The sequence below is a fragment of the Lepisosteus platostomus genome, chromosome 9, assembly GCF_059453375.1.
Source record: "Lepisosteus platostomus isolate fLepPlt1 chromosome 9, fLepPlt1.hap1, whole genome shotgun sequence".
Classification (NCBI taxonomy): domain Eukaryota; kingdom Metazoa; phylum Chordata; class Actinopteri; order Semionotiformes; family Lepisosteidae; genus Lepisosteus; species Lepisosteus platostomus.
In genome coordinates this window covers 26426709-26447349 of record NC_142619.1, presented here as the reverse complement: position 1 = coordinate 26447349, position 20641 = coordinate 26426709, and the positions used below count along the sequence as shown (strand labels likewise).

The 20641-nt window shown below is 35.9% G+C and overlaps 1 protein-coding gene and 1 long non-coding RNA gene across 4 annotated transcripts in view; one reads left to right on the top strand and one right to left on the bottom strand.

Annotated features, from left to right (window-relative positions):
• The window catches only part of kcnc2 (potassium voltage-gated channel, Shaw-related subfamily, member 2), a 91628-nt gene extending 72775 nt beyond the window's left edge, over positions 1-18853 (bottom strand). The window contains exon 1 of one of the 3 annotated variants that reach the window (XM_088647326.1): positions 17639-18853. In XM_088647326.1, the coding sequence (XP_088503452.1) occupies positions 17639-18205 (567 nt within the window). In that variant the 5' untranslated portion in view covers positions 18206-18853. The remainder of the gene's footprint in view (positions 1-17638) is intronic. The other 2 variants (XM_088647327.1, XM_088647325.1) reach the window with 2 other exon arrangements.
• LOC148654687 (uncharacterized) lies at positions 16977-19629 on the top strand. The gene is made up of 2 exons (XR_015941513.1): positions 16977-17037; positions 19346-19629. It is a non-coding gene; the product is annotated as an uncharacterized LOC148654687 (long non-coding RNA).
• The last annotated feature ends 1012 nt before the right edge of the window (positions 19630-20641 follow it).

Here is a 20641-nt window from a genome sequence, read left to right as displayed (position 1 = left end):
TTCTTTAAACCATTTTTCCTTTCTCTACTGCAGTGCTTTTTTCTTCTTTAACAAGAAGAAAACATTTATACAAGGGGTCCGCATTAAATTATAACAGTTTGTCCCTGGCAGGGCTTAGTTTAATTGCCCTAGCACTAACCTCTACACAACTGAAACTGAAGTCGTGTGTGTTTGATGTGATTGATTCAGCATCAGCACAAATGTGATATCCTTGGCGATTCAGATAAGAGACCCAAAGTCAATGACTTTGCCATTTTCATCTGGCAAACTTAACTTCCAAGGCTCATAGTGTTACATGCAGAGCAGAGGTTGAAGATATTTTAGGACTTGCTTTAAAATTTAATCTTTATAGGGAGTTGCCCAGTTCCTGAAAATTATCTCAAAAAGCCTTATCTCATAGTTCCCTTGTATTGATTGCTAAAGGCTGAATGCAGACAACCAGAGAATCCAACACTTTTCTAGCATTGTTCAGTTACTTAAATGTAAACCTGTAAACAGATGTTAGTTTACCACATATACTCAAATAATTACACTAGTAGCTGGTAATCCAGGTACACACCAAACTTTGCAACATACAGGAAATGCAAATATGTTGCAGTTAACTACATTTCATTGCCTAAGCATATGATAAATTGCATGCACTGGATCAATCATTAAATCATACAAACTTTCTTGAAAATATTCTGGAATTCTTCCAATAATAATTTTTTATACTTTTGGCAGAAAAATAGTAAAATTATAGCTGTACCACACAGCTTTATACACAGCACACTGGTTACACAACAGGTGGGAAAGTCAGACCAGTAAAAGCCCCAAAAGATCACTTTATATGCTTGCATTGAATAAACTACAGTAGGGCTACAAGAGATTGAGGGGTGAAGCTGTCATAACACCATTTCAGAGTTTTAAAATTGTACCGTTTTTATTTATATTTTAATTTGCCAGGCCATTTCATTTCTGTTCTACCTGATACTTGCACTTGTTAATATTTTCATATCTTCTTATGTCTCCCTATGTTATTTACATTGTATTGGCTGGTGTCCGCAGCAGGGAACTGAACCACAATTCACCTGTTACCTTAAGTGCTTACCTGCTATGCTGCACTGCCCACTTGACATTTTTTTACTTCCAATCGTAGTTTTTGTAACAAGTAACAAATCAATCCTTGCAACCAATCAGAATTTATTTTCAGTTGCCATAACTAGTTACTAGCTTATGTGTTTTTAATACGTAATATATAAATTCAACATTCTGGTCCTTTCAATGACTTTTTTATTTTCTACATTGGACATTAAATGTGCATTTATAGAAAATGGTTACTTAAGTATTAGTTAATAGATCAGGGTATTTGTTGGACAAACCTTAACTTCTCTGCAATACGCACATTGTGTCTCCTGTCAGGCTACTGTATCACCTCACAGTACTGTATGTCTGAAGTTCTCCGATACGGATAACTAAAACTAATCCAAGCAACAAGACTGTGCTATGAATATGTAGTGGTCATTGAAGATCATAAAATTTTCAAGCAATGCTACTTTCCATGTTCAGTAGGTGTGCTGTAGAAATAAAATGTTAATGAGATTTAGTGGTTGCATGGGCACAACTGAGCTGCAAATATATTCTATTGAATATAATCAATTCTATTAAATTGATTCTTAGCAACTAGTTATATTAAAGAGCAAATAAAATAATTAAGTAAGCAATACCTACAACACCCTGTCATACCCACCAGTGATGATTGTGTGAGAGCATTAAACTCAACCTGAGCAAGAACAGAGAAAAAAAATCACCTGAGCAAGACATTAATTGGACATCATGGTAAACAATAACATTCAAATATAATATTAATACAAATTTACCATTGTAATGTGCCAGGAGGATATTTACAATTGAAATCTTGCCTCCCAGAGGTATTGCACTAAGGATTTCCCCTTCGGGGAACCCTTTCCAATTACATGCTGTAGATATGCCTTACAGAGTGACTGGCCAAGCTGATGAAGTTGAAACATGCAAGACCTACTAAGATTAATCAAGTACAGTATCTCTACCCAATGCGCTAGCTGAGCCAAATGGCCTCCTCTTGTCTGTAACCTTTCTTATGCTTTAAATATTCTGCAGATTTTGTGCAGGTTGAAGAATTTGTTGATTCTCATAAAGATATTTTGTTTGTCCAGTAAAACTAAAAGAAAAACATACAGTGATACTGTTATTCTTTGTGTAGTTATAACTGTGCAGGTTTCAGTAAAAAAGTGCATTTTAAGTTAACACCACCTCCTCCCTTCAAAGTTAAATGCATGTAATAGTAATAATAACATAAAGTATAATGTTTTAACCAAACTCATCAGTGCAACCACACAACACACTCATTGCTGAGAAACAAATTCAGGCTGATATTCATGTTATCGTGTAACACAAATTGTGGTTTCCTTTCAAATCGCTCTCCTCAATCCTAACATTAAACAATGTAAGTCAACATGTCCCAGGTGTTTATAACCTTAGGTTTTGTTACTGTTTATTTCCTCAGCTTTGAACATTTTTCCTGTTTTTGGCAGTTTTCTTTTTTCTTGTTTTGTCCTGTCGTAGAAAGAACCCTTCCTACCTACTGTACAGTATGCATAAATTGCCACCTCATATTAACAATCTGCAAATCACCTCCTTGCTGGTAGAGTTTCAGAGACATTTTTGGCACACAGGAAGAGTAACACTGGAGTCTCTCACTGCCATCTCTCCTGCATAAAAAGCAACATGATGTCTGTATCCATCAAGAACTCACACCTTTAGTTCAAATGATGTGCGAAAGCCAAAAAAAGATGAAGCCTTCTGAATATCATACCTAAAATTAATCTTTCTAATTTTGCAGTAGATGTACTGTATCTTCCCTGCTGTTCTGTGTTTTCTTATTTAGACTCCGTTCAATACTATGCTATATTAAACACTCTCATATACCCTTTCAGAGATCCTAGCCAAAAGGTCATATCATGCTGTGTTTGTGTGACTGCCACATTCCACACAAAGGAATCTTATGGTGCGGCTTATTTAACCTCTGTAATTGTCTTCTGAAAAATAAAAGCACTGGGAAGAAAGCAGTGTGTGATAGCTGTGTGCTATGATGTCACAATGGGATATCCCTTCAGTTGCAATGAACAGCAACAGATGATCAAAAGCATTCCACATCTGAATTCCCAATCCGCCACAGGAATCTAGTTCCCAGTTTTTCAGTTTATTGTATGCTTTTGATCACTAAGTATAATGCTACTGTGCTATTCTCATTTTCTCTCCCATTATTTTAAATAAAGCCACAGAAAGTGACCTTTCCATCCACTGACACACGTCTATAGTACGGCCTCAAGGAATTATCTCTCATATAAAAAAATATTACTTTGTTCATGTATATACAGTAGCATGGCTGTTGATAGAAAACCTCTGAGAATAAGCATTCAGTTCTGTACATAAATCAAAATATTTGAAGATAAACTAAGGTGGATGATAATTAATATATTAATAATATATATTATATAATATATTATTAATATATGAGTGAGTGTTAACAATGAGTAAACCAATATTATACATTAAATCAGCTTTCATAGTAGTAGGTAGCCCCGATAAAAAGTAGAAAGTCAATGTTGGTTGGTGTGGGAATACGTCAGTATTTTAGACAGTTTAGACTGACTTGAGGCAATGACACAAGAACTTACAGTACACTCTTCTGATTCTCATTCTATTCCCTACATTCCCCTCTAACATTTTGTTCTGCAGATTGAAGTCTGAATTAACAGCTTCCTATTCCAGACTCTTTAGTTTTAAATCTTTATTCATTCTCTCCGAACAAACCATATAAACTTACTTCACATCACAGAGACTTTGCATTTGAGACATTTCTGTTCTGCTGAGGACTTTTAAATAACACTTTGTGAGCAAAAGGTGGTTTAAAAGACTCCCTCACTCCATTTAAAAACAAAGTAAAGCAATTTGCTTTTTTTCCCCCAACTTTTTTTCAATTAGGTTTTGACTTACCTGGCAGCCCCTAACATGTCACAGCCAATCTCTTGCAAGATGTGGCTAAAAAACTCCTCTGGAACAGGATCTTGTTTTCCCTTTTGGAACCAACAAATCAAATAACATGTCTATGTGAAGATACTGTATAGTTCTCCCAAATTGCTTAGTTAACTGACAATTATGTCAAGTTAAATCCAGACAAAAAAAGCCATTTAAGACATAACATTTAATTGTTTTAACTTCATTTACAAGCCAATGAAACTCATGTCATATTAGCCCTGATACTACTTATGAAGGTAATTAACTGAATATAATCTCTCTAGAAAATGCCAATAATAACCATAAGCTACAAAATTTCACATCACTTTACTCAGTACTGCAATGTTTATTGAAGAATACTGAAGACGCATACACAATAAAATAAAAAGGGAACAAAAATGAAATCTGGCTTTGTGAGCACCCCTTTGTTAACCTTATGCAAAACAAAGAAGACAGAAGAAACAGTTTCTGACTTCCTGCACTGAGTGGAGCCTTATTCATTCCGTTGCAATCTCTTCCAGTTGTAAGCAGTGAAGCAAAAGATGCATTCAGGCTTGGTTCTTCTAAGCAGCTGTCAGAAAGAGGAAATTCAAGAGAGGAAATGCTTCATTTGCCTTAAAGGGGATGCACTCTTCAAAGATTTATTTAATGACTAGGTTTATCAGGTTTACAGTGCTTTATCAGGGTAACTAGAAAATGGTACAAAGTGAAATTAGCAATTGGCAAGTCATCTCCAAAGCTAGCACTGACATTTTACCAATGAGCTCTTCCATTGTGTATATGGTTTACAGTATTAGGTGCAATTTCTTGATGTATTTTCTCTATAGCTGTGCCTGTTTCTGGAGTTGGGTGCTATAAGGCTACTGCTCTGGGAAACGGCAAGATCTTGATAATGTGAAATAAAACAATAATACTCCATTGCTGAGGAGATGAGAAACTGTCTGTTAGGTGAACAAAAACCTGGCTGATTAAATCCATGATGTCTGCTACTACAATAGAAATCGTTTATATACAGTACAAGACATGCCTGCTTTACACTGCATTCAGTTAGTAATTCAGTTAGTAGGGGAATTTGTATTTAAAGCATTTTGTCTCTCTATGAAATGATGTGTACTATTACCTCTGCAATACATATGTGGAGCAAAATCAATGCTCTGTATTCTGAGAAAAACAAAAGATGTGCCATACAGTACATGTATTTAATCACAACATTAGTGATGTGCTGTATTGTATGGGGACCTTAGAAATCAAAATGGATAAAAATGAGAGTATGCCATTTGGTTCATCGTGCATATTGTATTCTGTTTATGTTTCGTAACTATCACTGCTCATGCCAGGTACAAACGTCAATCAGTAGTGTAGCAACTCACACCTCACCTACAGGTCTTTAGGAAGTGGGAAGAAAATCAATAACCCAATTGACCATGAGAATAACATGCAATCTCCTCCCAAATTTCAAACAGTACTGGATTAAGTTATTGGTTTTTCTTCTAAATACGAATCCTGGCTGTTGAAAGTGTGAATCTTGGGTAATTAGTTTTTGCAGGAATAGTTAGCAGGAACAATAGGAAGAATTGTTTTAAATATCTACTAAGAAACATGAGTGAAGAAACCACAGGTTAATTCTGTGTACCTTCTGTTTATTTGGAACCATAGCAGCAATGGAAAGAAATCTCAATCTTTAGAAAAAGCTCTTATTCTATAGCATACTGAATATGTGCAGTCCTTAGACATCATCTACATAAGCCGATTTGCTAAGAATTTCTAAATATTGGCTGATTTGCTCTGGTTTGCAGACATTTTCAAAATGACTGAAGTCTGCCAGGAAGAGAGTCCATCACATTCAGTTTGCCCTTGATTTCATGAGCCATACAGGTCATGGATAAATAATGATCATGCCTGTTGTTTCTAATGCGCGCTCGTGATTTCTCAGTTGTCGCTTTATTGATGGAAATTCAACAATGGCCACAGGACACACACCCAGAAGCGTTCGCTCAGCCCTCACTTCATTCCCAACATGGTTCATTTACCAGCAGTAATATGAACAATACAGAAAAGACCACCATGCTTCTCAATTTAGATACAATTATTAACCTGTAATTATTGCACTATCAATTATTGACCTAAATAATTTACCTTTGTTTGTTGGTAAACATGTATGAAATTGTATTTTAATGGTATTTATTATTAGTCATAGTTAGAGTATTTCCTGCATCATGCAGTTGAAATAATCTGGAAAGGCATGCCACAATTTAATTTGGTTCTGTTTGGATGGTTCATATCTTATAGCCAGTAATATGTTCACGCAGTATCCATCACACAGTAGAGATAATGGTGAAACTAAACAATAAAAGAAAACCATTTCATTTAATTCTTTCTAAGGGCTTACTTGGATAAAATATTCTTAACACCTGCAATTATATGAACAAACAGATGCAGAGAATCTGAGAATTAACAATTATATCTGTATGAACATTAATATTCTTAATATTATTCCAGATTAATGAAAATAAATACAGTATGCTGTAAATGGCATACAGTATTTACAGTACTGACCAGATGTGCGTATTGTTCAAGAGTTCATCATATAGTACATCTCAGATTTTCTCATTTTTTCTTTTAACTATAATGTCGACACTTCACCTCAAAATCAAAAATTTAAAAGAACAGACCTTATTTACCAATAATAAAGGAGAATTGTTCAATTTCCTTACCTGATTCATATCATATGGTATATCTGTAACCTTAAACTAATTTCAGGACAAAGAGCTCTGTGGAACTAAGCATGCAAAATTTGTCTTCCTCACAACTGACACTTACCATAAAAATGTGATAAAGACCATACACGATTTTGTAGTTGCCTCCTGTTCACTGAACAAAAACATTAGGATCGAAAATTAGTTGCCACACTCAACAGCACAAGAGACTAATCTGATTGGTCCTCTTGGTGTCTCAAACAAAAATAATGTCCTAAATACTTCATAACAGTTAAACCTCATTTATGATAAGAGACGCATAATGAAAAAGCAGTAGAAAGGATATTAAGCATAAGATAATTATCATGTTCTTCAGATTGGGACTATTTTTTTCTAATGCTAATTTGTTTGTCAGACATGCATTGTAGATTTCATTGCAACAGATGTGCAAGCTTTTTTAAACAGGGATTTCCAGTTATTTTGTTATTTCATAGCCAACATGTTTGGAATCACCAATTGTTTATCATCTTTATTTACTGCATATTCTCATTGACATCTCTGCAAGATCACAGGCATGTGGCAGTTGCCAAGAGTTACTGAGAGCTGAGTCCTAACTGACAAAAGCTCACCTTACTAGGGCAACTACAGTAGCTTCTGGAGATCCCAGTCACAGTCAGCTACTAATATAGCATATACTCAGCCTTACACTGACAGAGCTATAGAGCTCTATCTCTGCTATGGCCAAGCACCTTTACTGGTTGAACCATTTCTCCATGTATTTAATAATCACTTTATTCAATTCAGGGTTGCATGGGAGCCTTGATCTATACTGACAAGCAACAGGCACAAGGTAGGACACACCTTGGACAGGACACCAGGCCATTGCAGGGCAGACACAGACAGAAACACACACACTCACAACAGGGCCAATTTTCCCTGAAGTCAATTAACCAACCACAAAGGTTTTTGGACTGTGGGAGAAAACTGGAGCACCTGGAGTAATTCTGTGCAAACAGAAGAGAGCATACAAACTCCACACAGATAACATCCTAGGAATTGAATCCAGGGCCCCAGCTCTGTGAAACAGCAATGCCAAAACATTTTATCACTTTGCCACCTTTTATTTACCATATTTTGTTCTTCATCTTTCCCGCTTAGGGTGCATTTATGGATAGGGATATAGGCTCCCATTTATTTTGTGGCATCCTTGGTGCAGAGAGAGAGATTTAACTGCAGGTTACTTTTTATTTAGGTAGAAGGCAGATCATCTGTTGTGTGGCCTCTGTAGGCATATTAAGAGTTTAGTGCTTAGTAGCAGTCTGGGGTTTTCTGGGTGACCAGAATGTTAGCCCTTTGAAATGCCTTGTCTGTAAATACTGTACATAATGTAACTTCGTGTGTTGCGTGTTTTGCGCCTTGTGTCGTTTATGGTAATATATATATATATGTGTTTTAACCAAGTGTTCCTGGATTATTACTCCTCTCAACAAAGTTGTGCAAGAGAATAAAGAATTCACGTGCCTCTAGTCATACCAGCCGCATGGGTATACAGCTAGAACATCACTTTCAAGTCGGGGGTTATGAATAATTATTTCAGATTGACTAAACCGCTCATACAAATACTGATTTTCACCAGTTTCGGAACCCCCCATTTGTAACAATTTGTGTTTTGTCAATTGTGTTAAAATATCTGTCCAGCCCCATTTGTAACAGTATTATCCAACAGGGTTTCTCCTCCTTAATACATTTGTGTTGAAACAAAGACAAAACTACACGTGACTGTGTCAGGTTGTTTCTTAATGATTTAATTCCCTTCAGCAATAAACATTCAGCAGTTCTTACAAAGATATGAGTCAAAAACATAATTGCAGATATGAAAGCTCTACATGCCCCTCAAACATGATTCTGCTGTTTCAGAAAAAAAAAACAGTGCCTACTGTATATTCCTTTGCATCAGCAGTTGGTGGTGATTAATACCAGCTGATTAATATCACAAAATACCAGCTCCCTCTTTAGCTCCAAATGACTAAGTTAACTGCCCTGTGAAGAGTGTTTTCCCTTTGTTTTAAGGGCTATGAAGTCAGCACAATAATCCATCAGTCTCTATGTTTCAGTGCTTCGGTCCAGAGAAAGTGAACATTGGATCCATAGTCCATCGATCTGCTTTAGGATTCTTTTTCTTGAAACAGTGTCTTTTCCTCATGGATGCTTTGGACCAAATTCCTTTGCAACACTAGTAGAACACACTGTGGAACAAGTTCCCTGAAAAGGGCAAAGTGCAAAAACATGCTGTTTCAAAGGCACATAACTTGCTCATGCATATGGTTTTTTTTTATTTCACAAACATTTCATGAATATGCTAATGTGCAGTAGTTAGTAATTGCTGCATGCTCAAGTAGTGTCATGGTTGAAAAAAGAAAGAGTTATGTTGAACTAATATGTTGAAATGTTTAAACCCAGTTTTCAAATGGATCGTAAATGTAGATATTAATTTAGGACGTTCTTACACAACGCACTAATGCTTGCACTTTTAGAAAGAAATGAATGGCTTTTTAAAATAAAGACAAACAAGTGAAGATATCATGTTTTCTTTTTTTCTGTATTTAAATGAAAATGGTTGATATAATATGTAATATGGATAATAATAATATGTAATATATGTATGAAGATTATAAATATTTACTACTGTAAATATTAAGCATATAATATGAAGTATATATACTATATGAGAATATAATAGTCTGTTTTTAAATATGTTATTGTTTTGTATGTTTTTTTTTTCATCTAACAGTATGCAAGGTTGCACTTTTCTTTAGGGATTCAGAGTTATAGAGTAATCTGGTAGAATGCACATGGAACATGGACATTTTTCTACACATTAGCAAAATAATTTTTGCCTGGTAATAAATATACCCAAGGGATACTGAAAAATAAAAAGGTGGGTTTCAATGATAATATACCAATGTCCTGTGCTCTAAGACAGGCAAAGGTAGATTTGCATCAATAAAAGTCTTTCACAAAGTGTTATTATTTGTTTATATCATTGTTCTATGTACTGCATTTTTTGCTGACTCATTCCCAATCATTTCACTTCTGGAATAATGGTAAGATAGTGTTCACTGCATTTTCTCCTCCTTAACTTTTAACTTAAAAATACTTTTTTTTGTTTCTAGAAAAGCACTAAAAACAGGGAGCTTTTGAATAAGTAAAATACAAGTTAAAAATGTTTTACTGTCTAGACCTTTGGTACTCACATGTTCATAGTTAATATGTGAAACAAATGTAACAGACTACTACTCCATAATATCACACAGTTCTCCTATTTGGGAAAAAATGGAACATGTTAAATTTAAACTTTTGTAGAAATGTGGTTAATGTATAATTGAGTCAGCCTCCCTGTTGGTTTTCCAAAAATATGGCTGACACATGAAGACACACTTAAATAACCTGCAGCATGACTAGCAAATGAAAAAGACTGTGTAAGCTTTTGAAGCAGCCAGCCTGGGACACAACATGTTGTGTAAGCACGTCAGGATATCCCAATCCCTCCAGTAGAACTGTTGTTGATGTGTTATGTGTTGCATTAAAGTGATCAACAGAAAAAAAGATGGTAAAATAAATCTTGACTGGTCTTGAGGGGATGTGAACTAAAACATTCTCAACAACAACGTGGATTTAGTGACCTACAGTGAATCCTGTCATTATTTGATTATAAAAATTCATAAATAACTTTTATTTAACAAACAGAAAAGATGATGAACAGTGAGATTCCAAGTAACGAACTAATGAAATTTTGCAACTTGTAAATGCAGTAGGTTTCAAATGCATACACATGCGCTGGGTCCAATATATACTTGTACAATGGACGTACTGTACAAATACGTATTAGAATCACTATATATTTTGAATAAGCCTTAGATTTACTAAGGTTTCAAATGTTAAATGAGAGTAGAGGCTTGCCTGGAAAAGAATACAGGTGTAACTGACCATGATTGAATGATTAAACTTTTAAAATGTAGTACAATATGCAGAATGTAAAGGGTTAGAAAGTGGAATTCATGGTTGAATAACTTCCTGAGATCAATTGGTTTCACAGACCGGGCAGTTTTCAATGAAAACAGGAAAGCATGAGCAAAATGTTGCCATGACAACAAGCATAGCCTGCCGAGGTAGCATCTTTGAACGTGCAGAGACATCCAGACAGTATTATTTTAACCTTTTAAGTGGTAAAAGCAGGCTTAATATTAAAAACATGATGTCAGACAAAAAGAAAGATTTACCATCACAATCCAACTTTGGTGAACTACAGAAATAAAAACAAGTAACATTTTACATTGATAATGGAACACAGAGACAACACATAGCATTAGGATAAGCAGCTCAGACATCAAGAGAAAACTACACCCTCCTGCTTTAGGATGCAGCATTAGTCAATGAATTTAAAAAAATCTGTAATATCAAATATTTTCTTTTCCAAATAAACTTTCAGTTCCTGAATAATTTACTTTTGATATTTATACACCACTGTTTTTGAGGATTAATGCTTGGAAACCATTTCTTCAACACTGACCTTTATGAAATTATTTTCAATCTCTGCTGGTGATCACATGTTTTACTTATGGAGCTTTTCAAAATTATTTGTATTTGTATTTAGAAAAACCTTGCATAATCTGAATAAACAATAACCTTTCATTAACATTTATAACTGCTAACACTGAGAATACATTGCTCTTGTTTGGATTTAAGGCCATTTAATAAATTGCAGTTTTTATACACAATCTATTATTTCCTTGCATGTTTCCTAGCAAAACAAAGCATTCCCACTATCAGATTTTACTTAGAAAGACTAGTGCATACACAGACCTTAAATTCATTTCTGACCTTCTCAGGATGAATGTGACTCACTTGGTTAAACAAATATATTATGTTTTCCTAAAAGTGAGTTCTACAAAGATACAATAAAAAGGTTTTATTACAAAGATTTTTAAATGCATTTAACAAATGATGTGGAGGCTAACATAGTGGGAGCTTATAAAATAAATTATGCTATGGAATGAGTAACTGTTTACGAAAAAGGAAAAGTATAATGGTCTGAATGCCATGTTGTCACCATGAATTATTCTTGCATTCTAATAGAATCATAAAGTGCTACAGTCTGAAGTGGCCAAACATACATATAGAATTCAAATTAAGTCCAAAGATTTCCTGCTCTAATTTTTAAAATATATCCTCTATTTGGTAGGTTTACACAACACTATATAAACAATACAAGACATAAATGGGATGGAATGTAACACCCAAATCTACACATTCTACACATGTAACACCCAAATACTCTAAACGTCCTGTATTCCTAAGGCCACAGTGTTCAAATTACTTTCTCAGAGTATTTGGATTGAAAAATAAGGCAAGCTCTAGGAAAGATCAAGAATAACTGCAGAAAGCTAACAAAAACTGACCTTAGCCTTACAAGGCAATTCATCTTACCATGAATCACGGAATACTGCAATCATCTTTATAAGTGTGGCTCAACTGAGAGATTAAGTGAACTCTTATGAAATTTAACAACAGAATGACATAATGAGACTGAAACATATTGTCATCTGATCAATCTGATGTCAGAAATTAAAGCAACAAGCCATCACAAGCTTTTTGCTTGTGAAACAACCTGGCCAGGTCATTTCTAAGTAGAAATGGTTGTTTAATAAATTAACTTGGTTTTAACCATTGACTAAAAACCTTGGTTTTAATACAGTTTGTATAATGCTTTTCTGTTTTCTACTTTTTGTTAGGTGTGCAAGCAGGTTTTTTAAATCATTGTAAATTTCTGGTAAAGACTCATACTATATATGTATTGAACACCTTTAGCACTAATCATCACATTGGTGCATTAAAATTAATTTCTTGTACTGTATGCCTGCTTTTTTTATTCTGGAATGGCAATTTTAATTATCAAACAATGTTGGAAGGTAGAAAAGACACATTCACTTTCAAAAGCATTACATGCCATTTCACTTTCACACAACCATTGATTTTACAGTAATTCCTTCAGCCTTGTCAACCTCTCTGGTCACCTACCAAACGATCATCCTCAAAGAAACAAGAAAATCAGAGCAGGGGGTGTGTATGTATGAAAAGCAAATTTCTTCACTTTCTCTTGCAACTTAATAAAACTGCCCTGTCACATTTTCACCACCATATAACGATCATAGTATCATTATGCTAACACAAATCGACCAACAATTTTAAGGTGATTTACAGTAATATGAGATAGGAACAAGTAAAGGTTTATTCCATGCTGAAAAGTGAAGAAAAGAAACAGAACGTTTTGGCTGTTAAGCCTTCTTCAGGTGTGCAATATGAGATACCTAATTAAAGGCAGACAAAGTATACATATTGCCCATCAAGTGTAGAGAGGTATAACTATTGTGGACGTTATCTTTGTGATGCATTCCAGGTTGACAAAGCAATAATGAAGCCATTGTTTCCTATGGTGGCACAAAAATGATGCCACGTCAAAATAAGATGGTCTTCTGTGTGGAGCTATGAGATCACCTGAGGCTCTGTTGCATTGAAGGTAACAATAAAAGGCATTGTATAGCTTTGTTTGAGGTCTTTTCAACATCCATCCATCGTCTATCCATTTTCTAACTGCTTCATCCACTTTGAGATTGTGGGAGAGCCGGAGCCTATCCCAGCAAGCAACAGACACAAAGCAGGATACACCCTGGATGGGACGCCAGTCCATCAGTAGACACACACAGAGAAGCACACCCTCACACCAGGGCCGATTTTCCCAGAAGCCTATTAAACCAGTATCTCTTTGGACAGTGGGAAGAAGCTGGATCACCTGGCAAAAACCATGCAAACATGGGGAGAACATAAAAACTCCACACAGATAGCATCCCAGGTCAAGAATTGAACCCAGGGCCCCAGCACTGTGAGTCTGCAATGGTAGTCCCTACACTACAGTGCTACCATCTTTAAACATTTGAGGCAAAATCATGTAATTACAGTATGTCATTTTCTTAACCATGGACCTCCTAATCAGATTTGCCCATTATTTGTCAGTTTATGGCATTGAATTTCCAGTCTGTCCGATTTCACAAGTTCAGCAAGGCTAGATCAGCAGTTCAAGCTGCAACAGCAACTAAACACTCCAAGAATCTGAAAGACGCTCTGTCCTCAGTGACATTAGAATACTTACAGCATGGGTTTTAAAGGCTGATGAAGAACTCTTTTGTAGCAAACTGAAGACTGTGCTTTGTTGTTCACCATAGTAAGCAAAAGATCAGAATAGTAAGCTAGTTTGATTGTTATGTCATAACACAGCAGAAAGAAGTGAAGAGAGAAAACACCTAGTAATAATATTAATATTTAAAGCAACAGGCATAACATGCTTTTTTATTACACCATGTTTATATCGGTATGAACTTGAGATAATATTACTGTAATTTAAATGGTGTGAGCATCTATTACAAATTGAAAATGATTTGTTTTCACTTCTGGTATATTTCTAAAGCTAACAGAAAATGACTGGCCAACTATTGAATCACCTTGACAGAATATCTTTAAATACTCTGCTGCCATTCCTGAACTCTGTCCTATACAGGCAGTCTGTTTAGCATTCTTATTCTACATTCTAATATTGTTTAAAATTCCAACTGGAGCTCTAAAATTCTAAGGACCTTCATTAGGACCATTTGTTTTTCCCCGACCACTAAAAGGTTTCACCTTCATCCAGAGTTTGAAACAAGAGTTTGCTTAAACTTTGATTGTATAGTTAAAAGCATTCAAAGCTGTGTGAATTGAAGTGGCAAGCAAGCAGCCCCTAAATGTAATATCTACGCTTGTCCATTTGGAAATCTGCTCTAACTCCAAGACAGACTCCTTTCAAATGCAGATGTTGTTATATCAGATAAAAGGATAACTTTGGCAGTTATTCAAAGACACAGACAATACGAATAACTTAGCCTTTAGCCTTTCTCTAGCACTTCAGTTTTACTAGGACGACTATATGTACAGTACTGGAAATGCTGCAAATGCAAATGCATCTCCCACACAGAACAAGGTCACTTTTTTCCCCTGTCTCATTAAAAATGCAGATTGCTCACAAAGCCCAAGATTAGGAGACCAGAGAAACAATTCATTATTGATTATAGCAACAGTCTAGGACAATGCTATGGTGTCTTTTATAGAAAAAGAGTAGGCATTTTCAATTTTATTTTGTCACTTAGAGGTGACGCAATGTCTGCTTAGATGAACCATGTCCCTGTCTCCAAGATCATAATAGGACACAACAGCAAGACAAGGGGATACACTGTAGCTACTCATGGGATAATTGTCTATTTTAAGAACAGGCAAGGGGTGGCCCAGTACAATCACTGAACTGGTCGAGAGCATTACCAGTTTGCTTCACCTTGAGGAGCAGACACTTGGAAATAATGACTGCAGCAAATACTCTCAACACATCAAAAGAGGCTATTATAGTTGCTACACATGGGAGAGAGGTTTATATAGTCTGTGTATAAATCACACTATTGAGAGAGGTGATGCATCATTGGACTTAACAGATGCAGCATTCTCAATGAATGAATGGACGTGTTCACATCATATCAACTGTAACAGAAGAGTCCTCCTGTTGTTTCAGTCTTGTGATTGTTAATTAAAGTAAGAGCAATTTATTTTTCCAACACATAATAACTGTATTTAAGTTTTGGGACTCATTAAGCTCCACCCAAACATACAAAGGTCCCTCTTGTCTAGAAAAGTCAGAAGTAAATTCACTTTTTAAGACACATCCTTGGGCTATTGACGCTGATAGCTTAGTCATTGTCATATCTAAATGATAATAGACTAACTACTGTAGGCTTGACACACCCTGTGTGTTTGGTGGCTGATTTTCATGTCAAACACAAAATAAATTTTACCTCTAAATCATCTTACAAAAATGTCATTATATGACTGCTTCAGCAGCCTATATATTCATAAGGAAACAAACTAAAATCATGTTTCATAATCTATTAAATTATGTTTTTGTCCATGTAGGGAAGCTTCCAATACCTAAGTTTAGTTAGGAAAGCAATTGAAATGTTTCTAATGGTAGAGATGCTGTTACACTTAGCACAAAATGATTTGTATTAATATCGACACTATCTGAATATTATTCAGCTTGTCTTGTTTTGGAAAATAAATATGTCTCATGATGAACTGCCTCGTGTATATAAAAAGCAGATCTTAAGTGCTATATACCTTCCTCACCAAAGGATGAAGCATTAAAAAGGATAAACAAATAACTTTTTGGTTAGAACTAATCCCAATTTTCCACAACCTGATCAGAACATGTTAGTTCTACATGAATATGTGTATTTATTAAGTAACTTTATAAATATTACTAAAAGATGGCTATTTAGTTACACACTCAAGATAATAGATTCTTCATATGATAAGACTGTTAGATACTGTAACTTCACTGATTTGTTACAATAAAACAACAAGAACATTATTTCCTCTAGTCGTAGACATTGGGCATTGAGCTAATTAGCATGGGAATGTTGCTTTAATATTCAGTGCGCCTCCCTTGGAAACGCAGTACAGATCCGTGTTGCGGCATGTTTTATTATAACTGCATATCATATTTTATGATTGTGTTCTGTTGAATTAATCGCTATATATTTTCTAACGTGATCTTTCGTTTTATGGATGTTAACCTCTGTTGTTTGCCTTCTGTTTCTGTTTGTCTTCCTCAACATTAATCATTCTTTAAAACGCTTGTGCACTAACAACTTAAAAATAGTTACTATGTCTTACGACCGTCTAGACTAATTAACCTGGCTTTTTGCCATCAGAGCCACTTGCGTTTCACCATATTTTATAACATGCGCCATGATGCCTTCGTGACATCTAAGGAGATAATAGTGTCGCAGGTCTGTCCCCTGCAAAAATGTGAGCTGTTATTAAGAAACACTTAGTATACTTCGCAAAAATGCAATGCGCGCTTTTATAGACAGAAATTAAATATTCTTAACTTTCAAAAAAATATACACAGCGGGTAAGACTTATCACGTTTCCAGACCAACGGATGTATAACGCAACCTGCACGTTTTTTATTCGTTTTTGATGAAATGCCACCTATTACAGTTCATTCAAATAAATACCCTGCTCTCCCCTTTTCTTACTGCCACCTCCACAACAGGTTTCCATAACAACCTCGATTTGAATTTCTATAACCTTCTATATATAGAAACATCGCTTCAGATTGAATGCAAAACATGAGTATCCTTTGTATAGTGTTTATTTACAGGTATAAATGTCTCGATGTATTTTATTCCAGTATGCATAAAGTTTTTTATATTAAATTAAATTTATTGCAGCCTCCTATATTGGCCAGAAATCCTGTCTAATGACAGTAACTACAGGCTGCCTGGGGTGACTTTAATGAAATGTCCGTAAATTGGACTTATGACTGACTGCATCACGATTAACTAACTCACTGTTATTATAGGATCTTTATGTTTATGGTGAGCAATGCAGAGTGCATGCATGTAAAACGCGAAACATTGGGGGGCGGGACTGCCTTATTATATATACTGAAAGCATTGTCATAAATCGTAGTTCTATTTGGCATTCTGCTATACTCAAAAACACGGGAAAGTGAGGCTCTTTATTGCACGATTTAATCTTGGAAGGTGACAGTGTAGCTCCCTAGCTGGGTTTGAAAATTAATAAACTGGGTCCACTTGAACTTCATTCTTCATTTGGAATACGAAGGCGGTCAACTATAAGGGGTGATAACTACTACAGAAAATACTGTGATATACTATTCATATTTAGCATCTTTACTCTCATTTGTGCTTTGAAGAGTTCGTTCCGTTTATGTTACTGATGCTTTACCAGTATCTTACCCTCGCAGTTCTGGAAGAATAGGGATCCTCAAACAGAGCCCAAATCACCGGTTGCCACTTTTTCCAGCGACTGACATTGCCTTCGGGTGACACCACGTCCTCAATGCCAAGCCTCTTACTCAATTCTTCGTCCTCCCCTTCTCCAACCCCTGGTTCCCCGCTTATTTCAAAAATATCGAGCGCCTCCTCCGCGTCTCTGTGCTGCCGGTAGGTCATCCAGCAGCAGGGTTCCACATCGGTCTCATCGATACCCCAGAAAGCCAGCTCTTCCTCGAAGAGCGGACCGCAGACATCGGCAGGGCAATGAAGTTTCCCGGTTCTGTAATAGTTGAGTACATAGGCAAAAACGCCAGGGTGGCGGTCAAAAAAGTACTCGTTGTTCTTCGGGTTGTACTCGATGTAGCCAGGGACTTGTTGCTGCTGATCCACCCCGGACTCTATATCAGACTCGGAAGCGAGCAGAGCTAGCCGTGTGCCCGGCAAGGTCTTCAGTGTGTTCCGATACGTTTCGTGCCTGGTTCCCCCAACATTGAGGATTATCCTCTCGTTGTCGTCGATCTTGCCCATCGCTCCGGATCAGACATGACTCGAAAAAAATGGGAGATCGCAGCTTTGTCTACCCTTTTTTTCCCCCTTCTTTTTCTTTTAAAAAGTAGTCTATGTAAAAGCCAGTTGAGTACCTCCCACTTCGGTAAGATCAGTAAACGCCATCGAACGTGATGCTCGTCAAAAGAAAATTGCTTTCATTTTGTTAAACGTTCAATTGAAAGCCTTGTGTATTATTGCATTGCTGTAGGTAATCTGAAGGAAAAGAAAAATCCGCTTACTGCACGTTAGACTTCCCCTGGTTTCTCCCTGTGCAAATGATCTCAGGCAACAGCTCTCTTTGCGAGCGTGCTGTGCTGTTTTGCCTGTATCAGTCCCTTCCCTTTCTTCCCCTCTCTCGCACACAAGCAGGTGAAGTCAAACGGAATGATATCTCTGCTCACTATTGATCAATCACCTTCTCCTTTTTTACTCTTGGGATTTTATGAGCCTCTGTGTTTCGAAATCATCAAATACTCTTCTCTTTTGCAACTCAATTTGCTTCTTTTATCCTGAAATCAAACCAGGGCACACCCCATGAAACATTTCCTTCACCCCTGGTTCTTTAAAAAGGCGTTTTATAAATTAAGAGACGTGGCATAAGACAAGCAACTCTTTTTTTTCCCTGTCTGTTGAAAATATATCTAATGAGTTCTTAGACCGCCTTAAAAATTATACACAGCATTATGAAAAAACGAAATTCGTAGCCTATAGCTCATAGGAAACAAAAGTAGTTTCAAGAAAGAAAAACTAGTTTTTTTATTAAATGTATATGTTCTTGCTACGAGTAGAGTAATATTAATTGTTAGGGGTATTAAGAAAACAACACGTTTTGGTTTAAGAGCTCTAGAGGGTAACTACAATGGTTTATATGTGGAGGCACATAGCCTTTTTTTATTGTTTCATTGAAGATGAGCGGTTTCAAATATCAGTTTGTCCGCTTGTTTATGTCGCAAGATTCATGATATTTAATAGTGCTTCTCACAAATATTTATGTTTTCTGAAATATTTCTAGATTAATCACCGGAATACGTATAGGGGAAAAACCCTTGCACTTCACTGCAACGAGGGAGCTGTTCTTTCAGCACTGCCCAATCTATTTCTGCTGCTTTAATTTTACAGAAAACAGAAACCAACACCCAAGCCAACGTTTCCAGACTAGAGCCTTTTTTTTTCACAGAAGCCTTACTCTCTAGACTCACCGAATGTTTCCATCACCGTAAGAGTGTTGTTTTGAACAGATGGAGAAGAGGCGACCTTTAACTACAGGTGTTACTCTTGTCAGCAACTGGGAACTCGCATTATTGAATATTACCGCAACACTGTGGGTTCAGATTGGCAAAAAGGCCAAAGATACATGCTAGTATGTATTTAACAGCAACAATAAAATAAGCAGACACAAAAAATATTTTATTCATTGGAAACGCCTAGACTGGTTTTACTTCAGCCTTTTCACTTAAGAGGTTGGATAAAAACCTAGGAATGCAAAAAGCCTGAATACTTTGTTCTAATAGTTTACGGTATTAAAAATATGAACACTTTATGGGTGTGACTTAAATTGCAAGTAATTTACAATGTAATTGTATGTAAAGAACCACAATTTCTCTTCATATTAATGTGTTTTATGTAATACCAATATAGATAATAAACAACGGCAAAGGAGTACACATTGTGCAGTACACAAAAAAACATTTTCATTAAGAATATGCTAATCCCTTTATTCATAATTATGCATTTGTGCTAGTGGAATAAAATATACTATTTCAGAACATTCTGCAATATACAGTTTTGTCTGTTGTTTATTTAAGTTCTTGTTTTTTTACTAAAAAATATCACAGGGCAAAACAGTTACCAGTGTTTTTATTGATAAAGGAGTTCTATGAGCATGGAAACGCCTACACTTGAAAAGAGCAACACGATCTCCTAATAAATTCAGGTGGCTATACTTCACGAAATTCATTCACTGGTTAATAATTCAATCCCTGGCATAATGCATTCTATTTATTAATACAGCTAACAGCAAAAGGCTAATATGAATTATTTTTACTTTGTATAAATGGATAAGTTTCAACCATTCAAAATGACCACTTCATCTGTATGTCAAGAGCAGTATTGCAAAGAAGTATACCAGATGAAGCCTCAGTCTACTGTCAGCCCAGCTCCAAACAAGATGTTTTTAATGAATGATTGATTTTGAAATGAGATGCATGGAAAAAAATTGAATTTGGTAGAAATCAGAGAGGCATGTCATGAGGAGTGATGGTTAAATTTCCAATTCAAGCCAACACATTATGGCCTGTGTGTCACGATTGTAAGTAAGCCCCTCCTCTTAAGGACGCTCCAGCCCTGTCCCCGGTTCTAGCCCCCTTCCTACAAAAGCCAGATGCGCCTACTAATCTGGGCTCAGCTTTGGAAGAT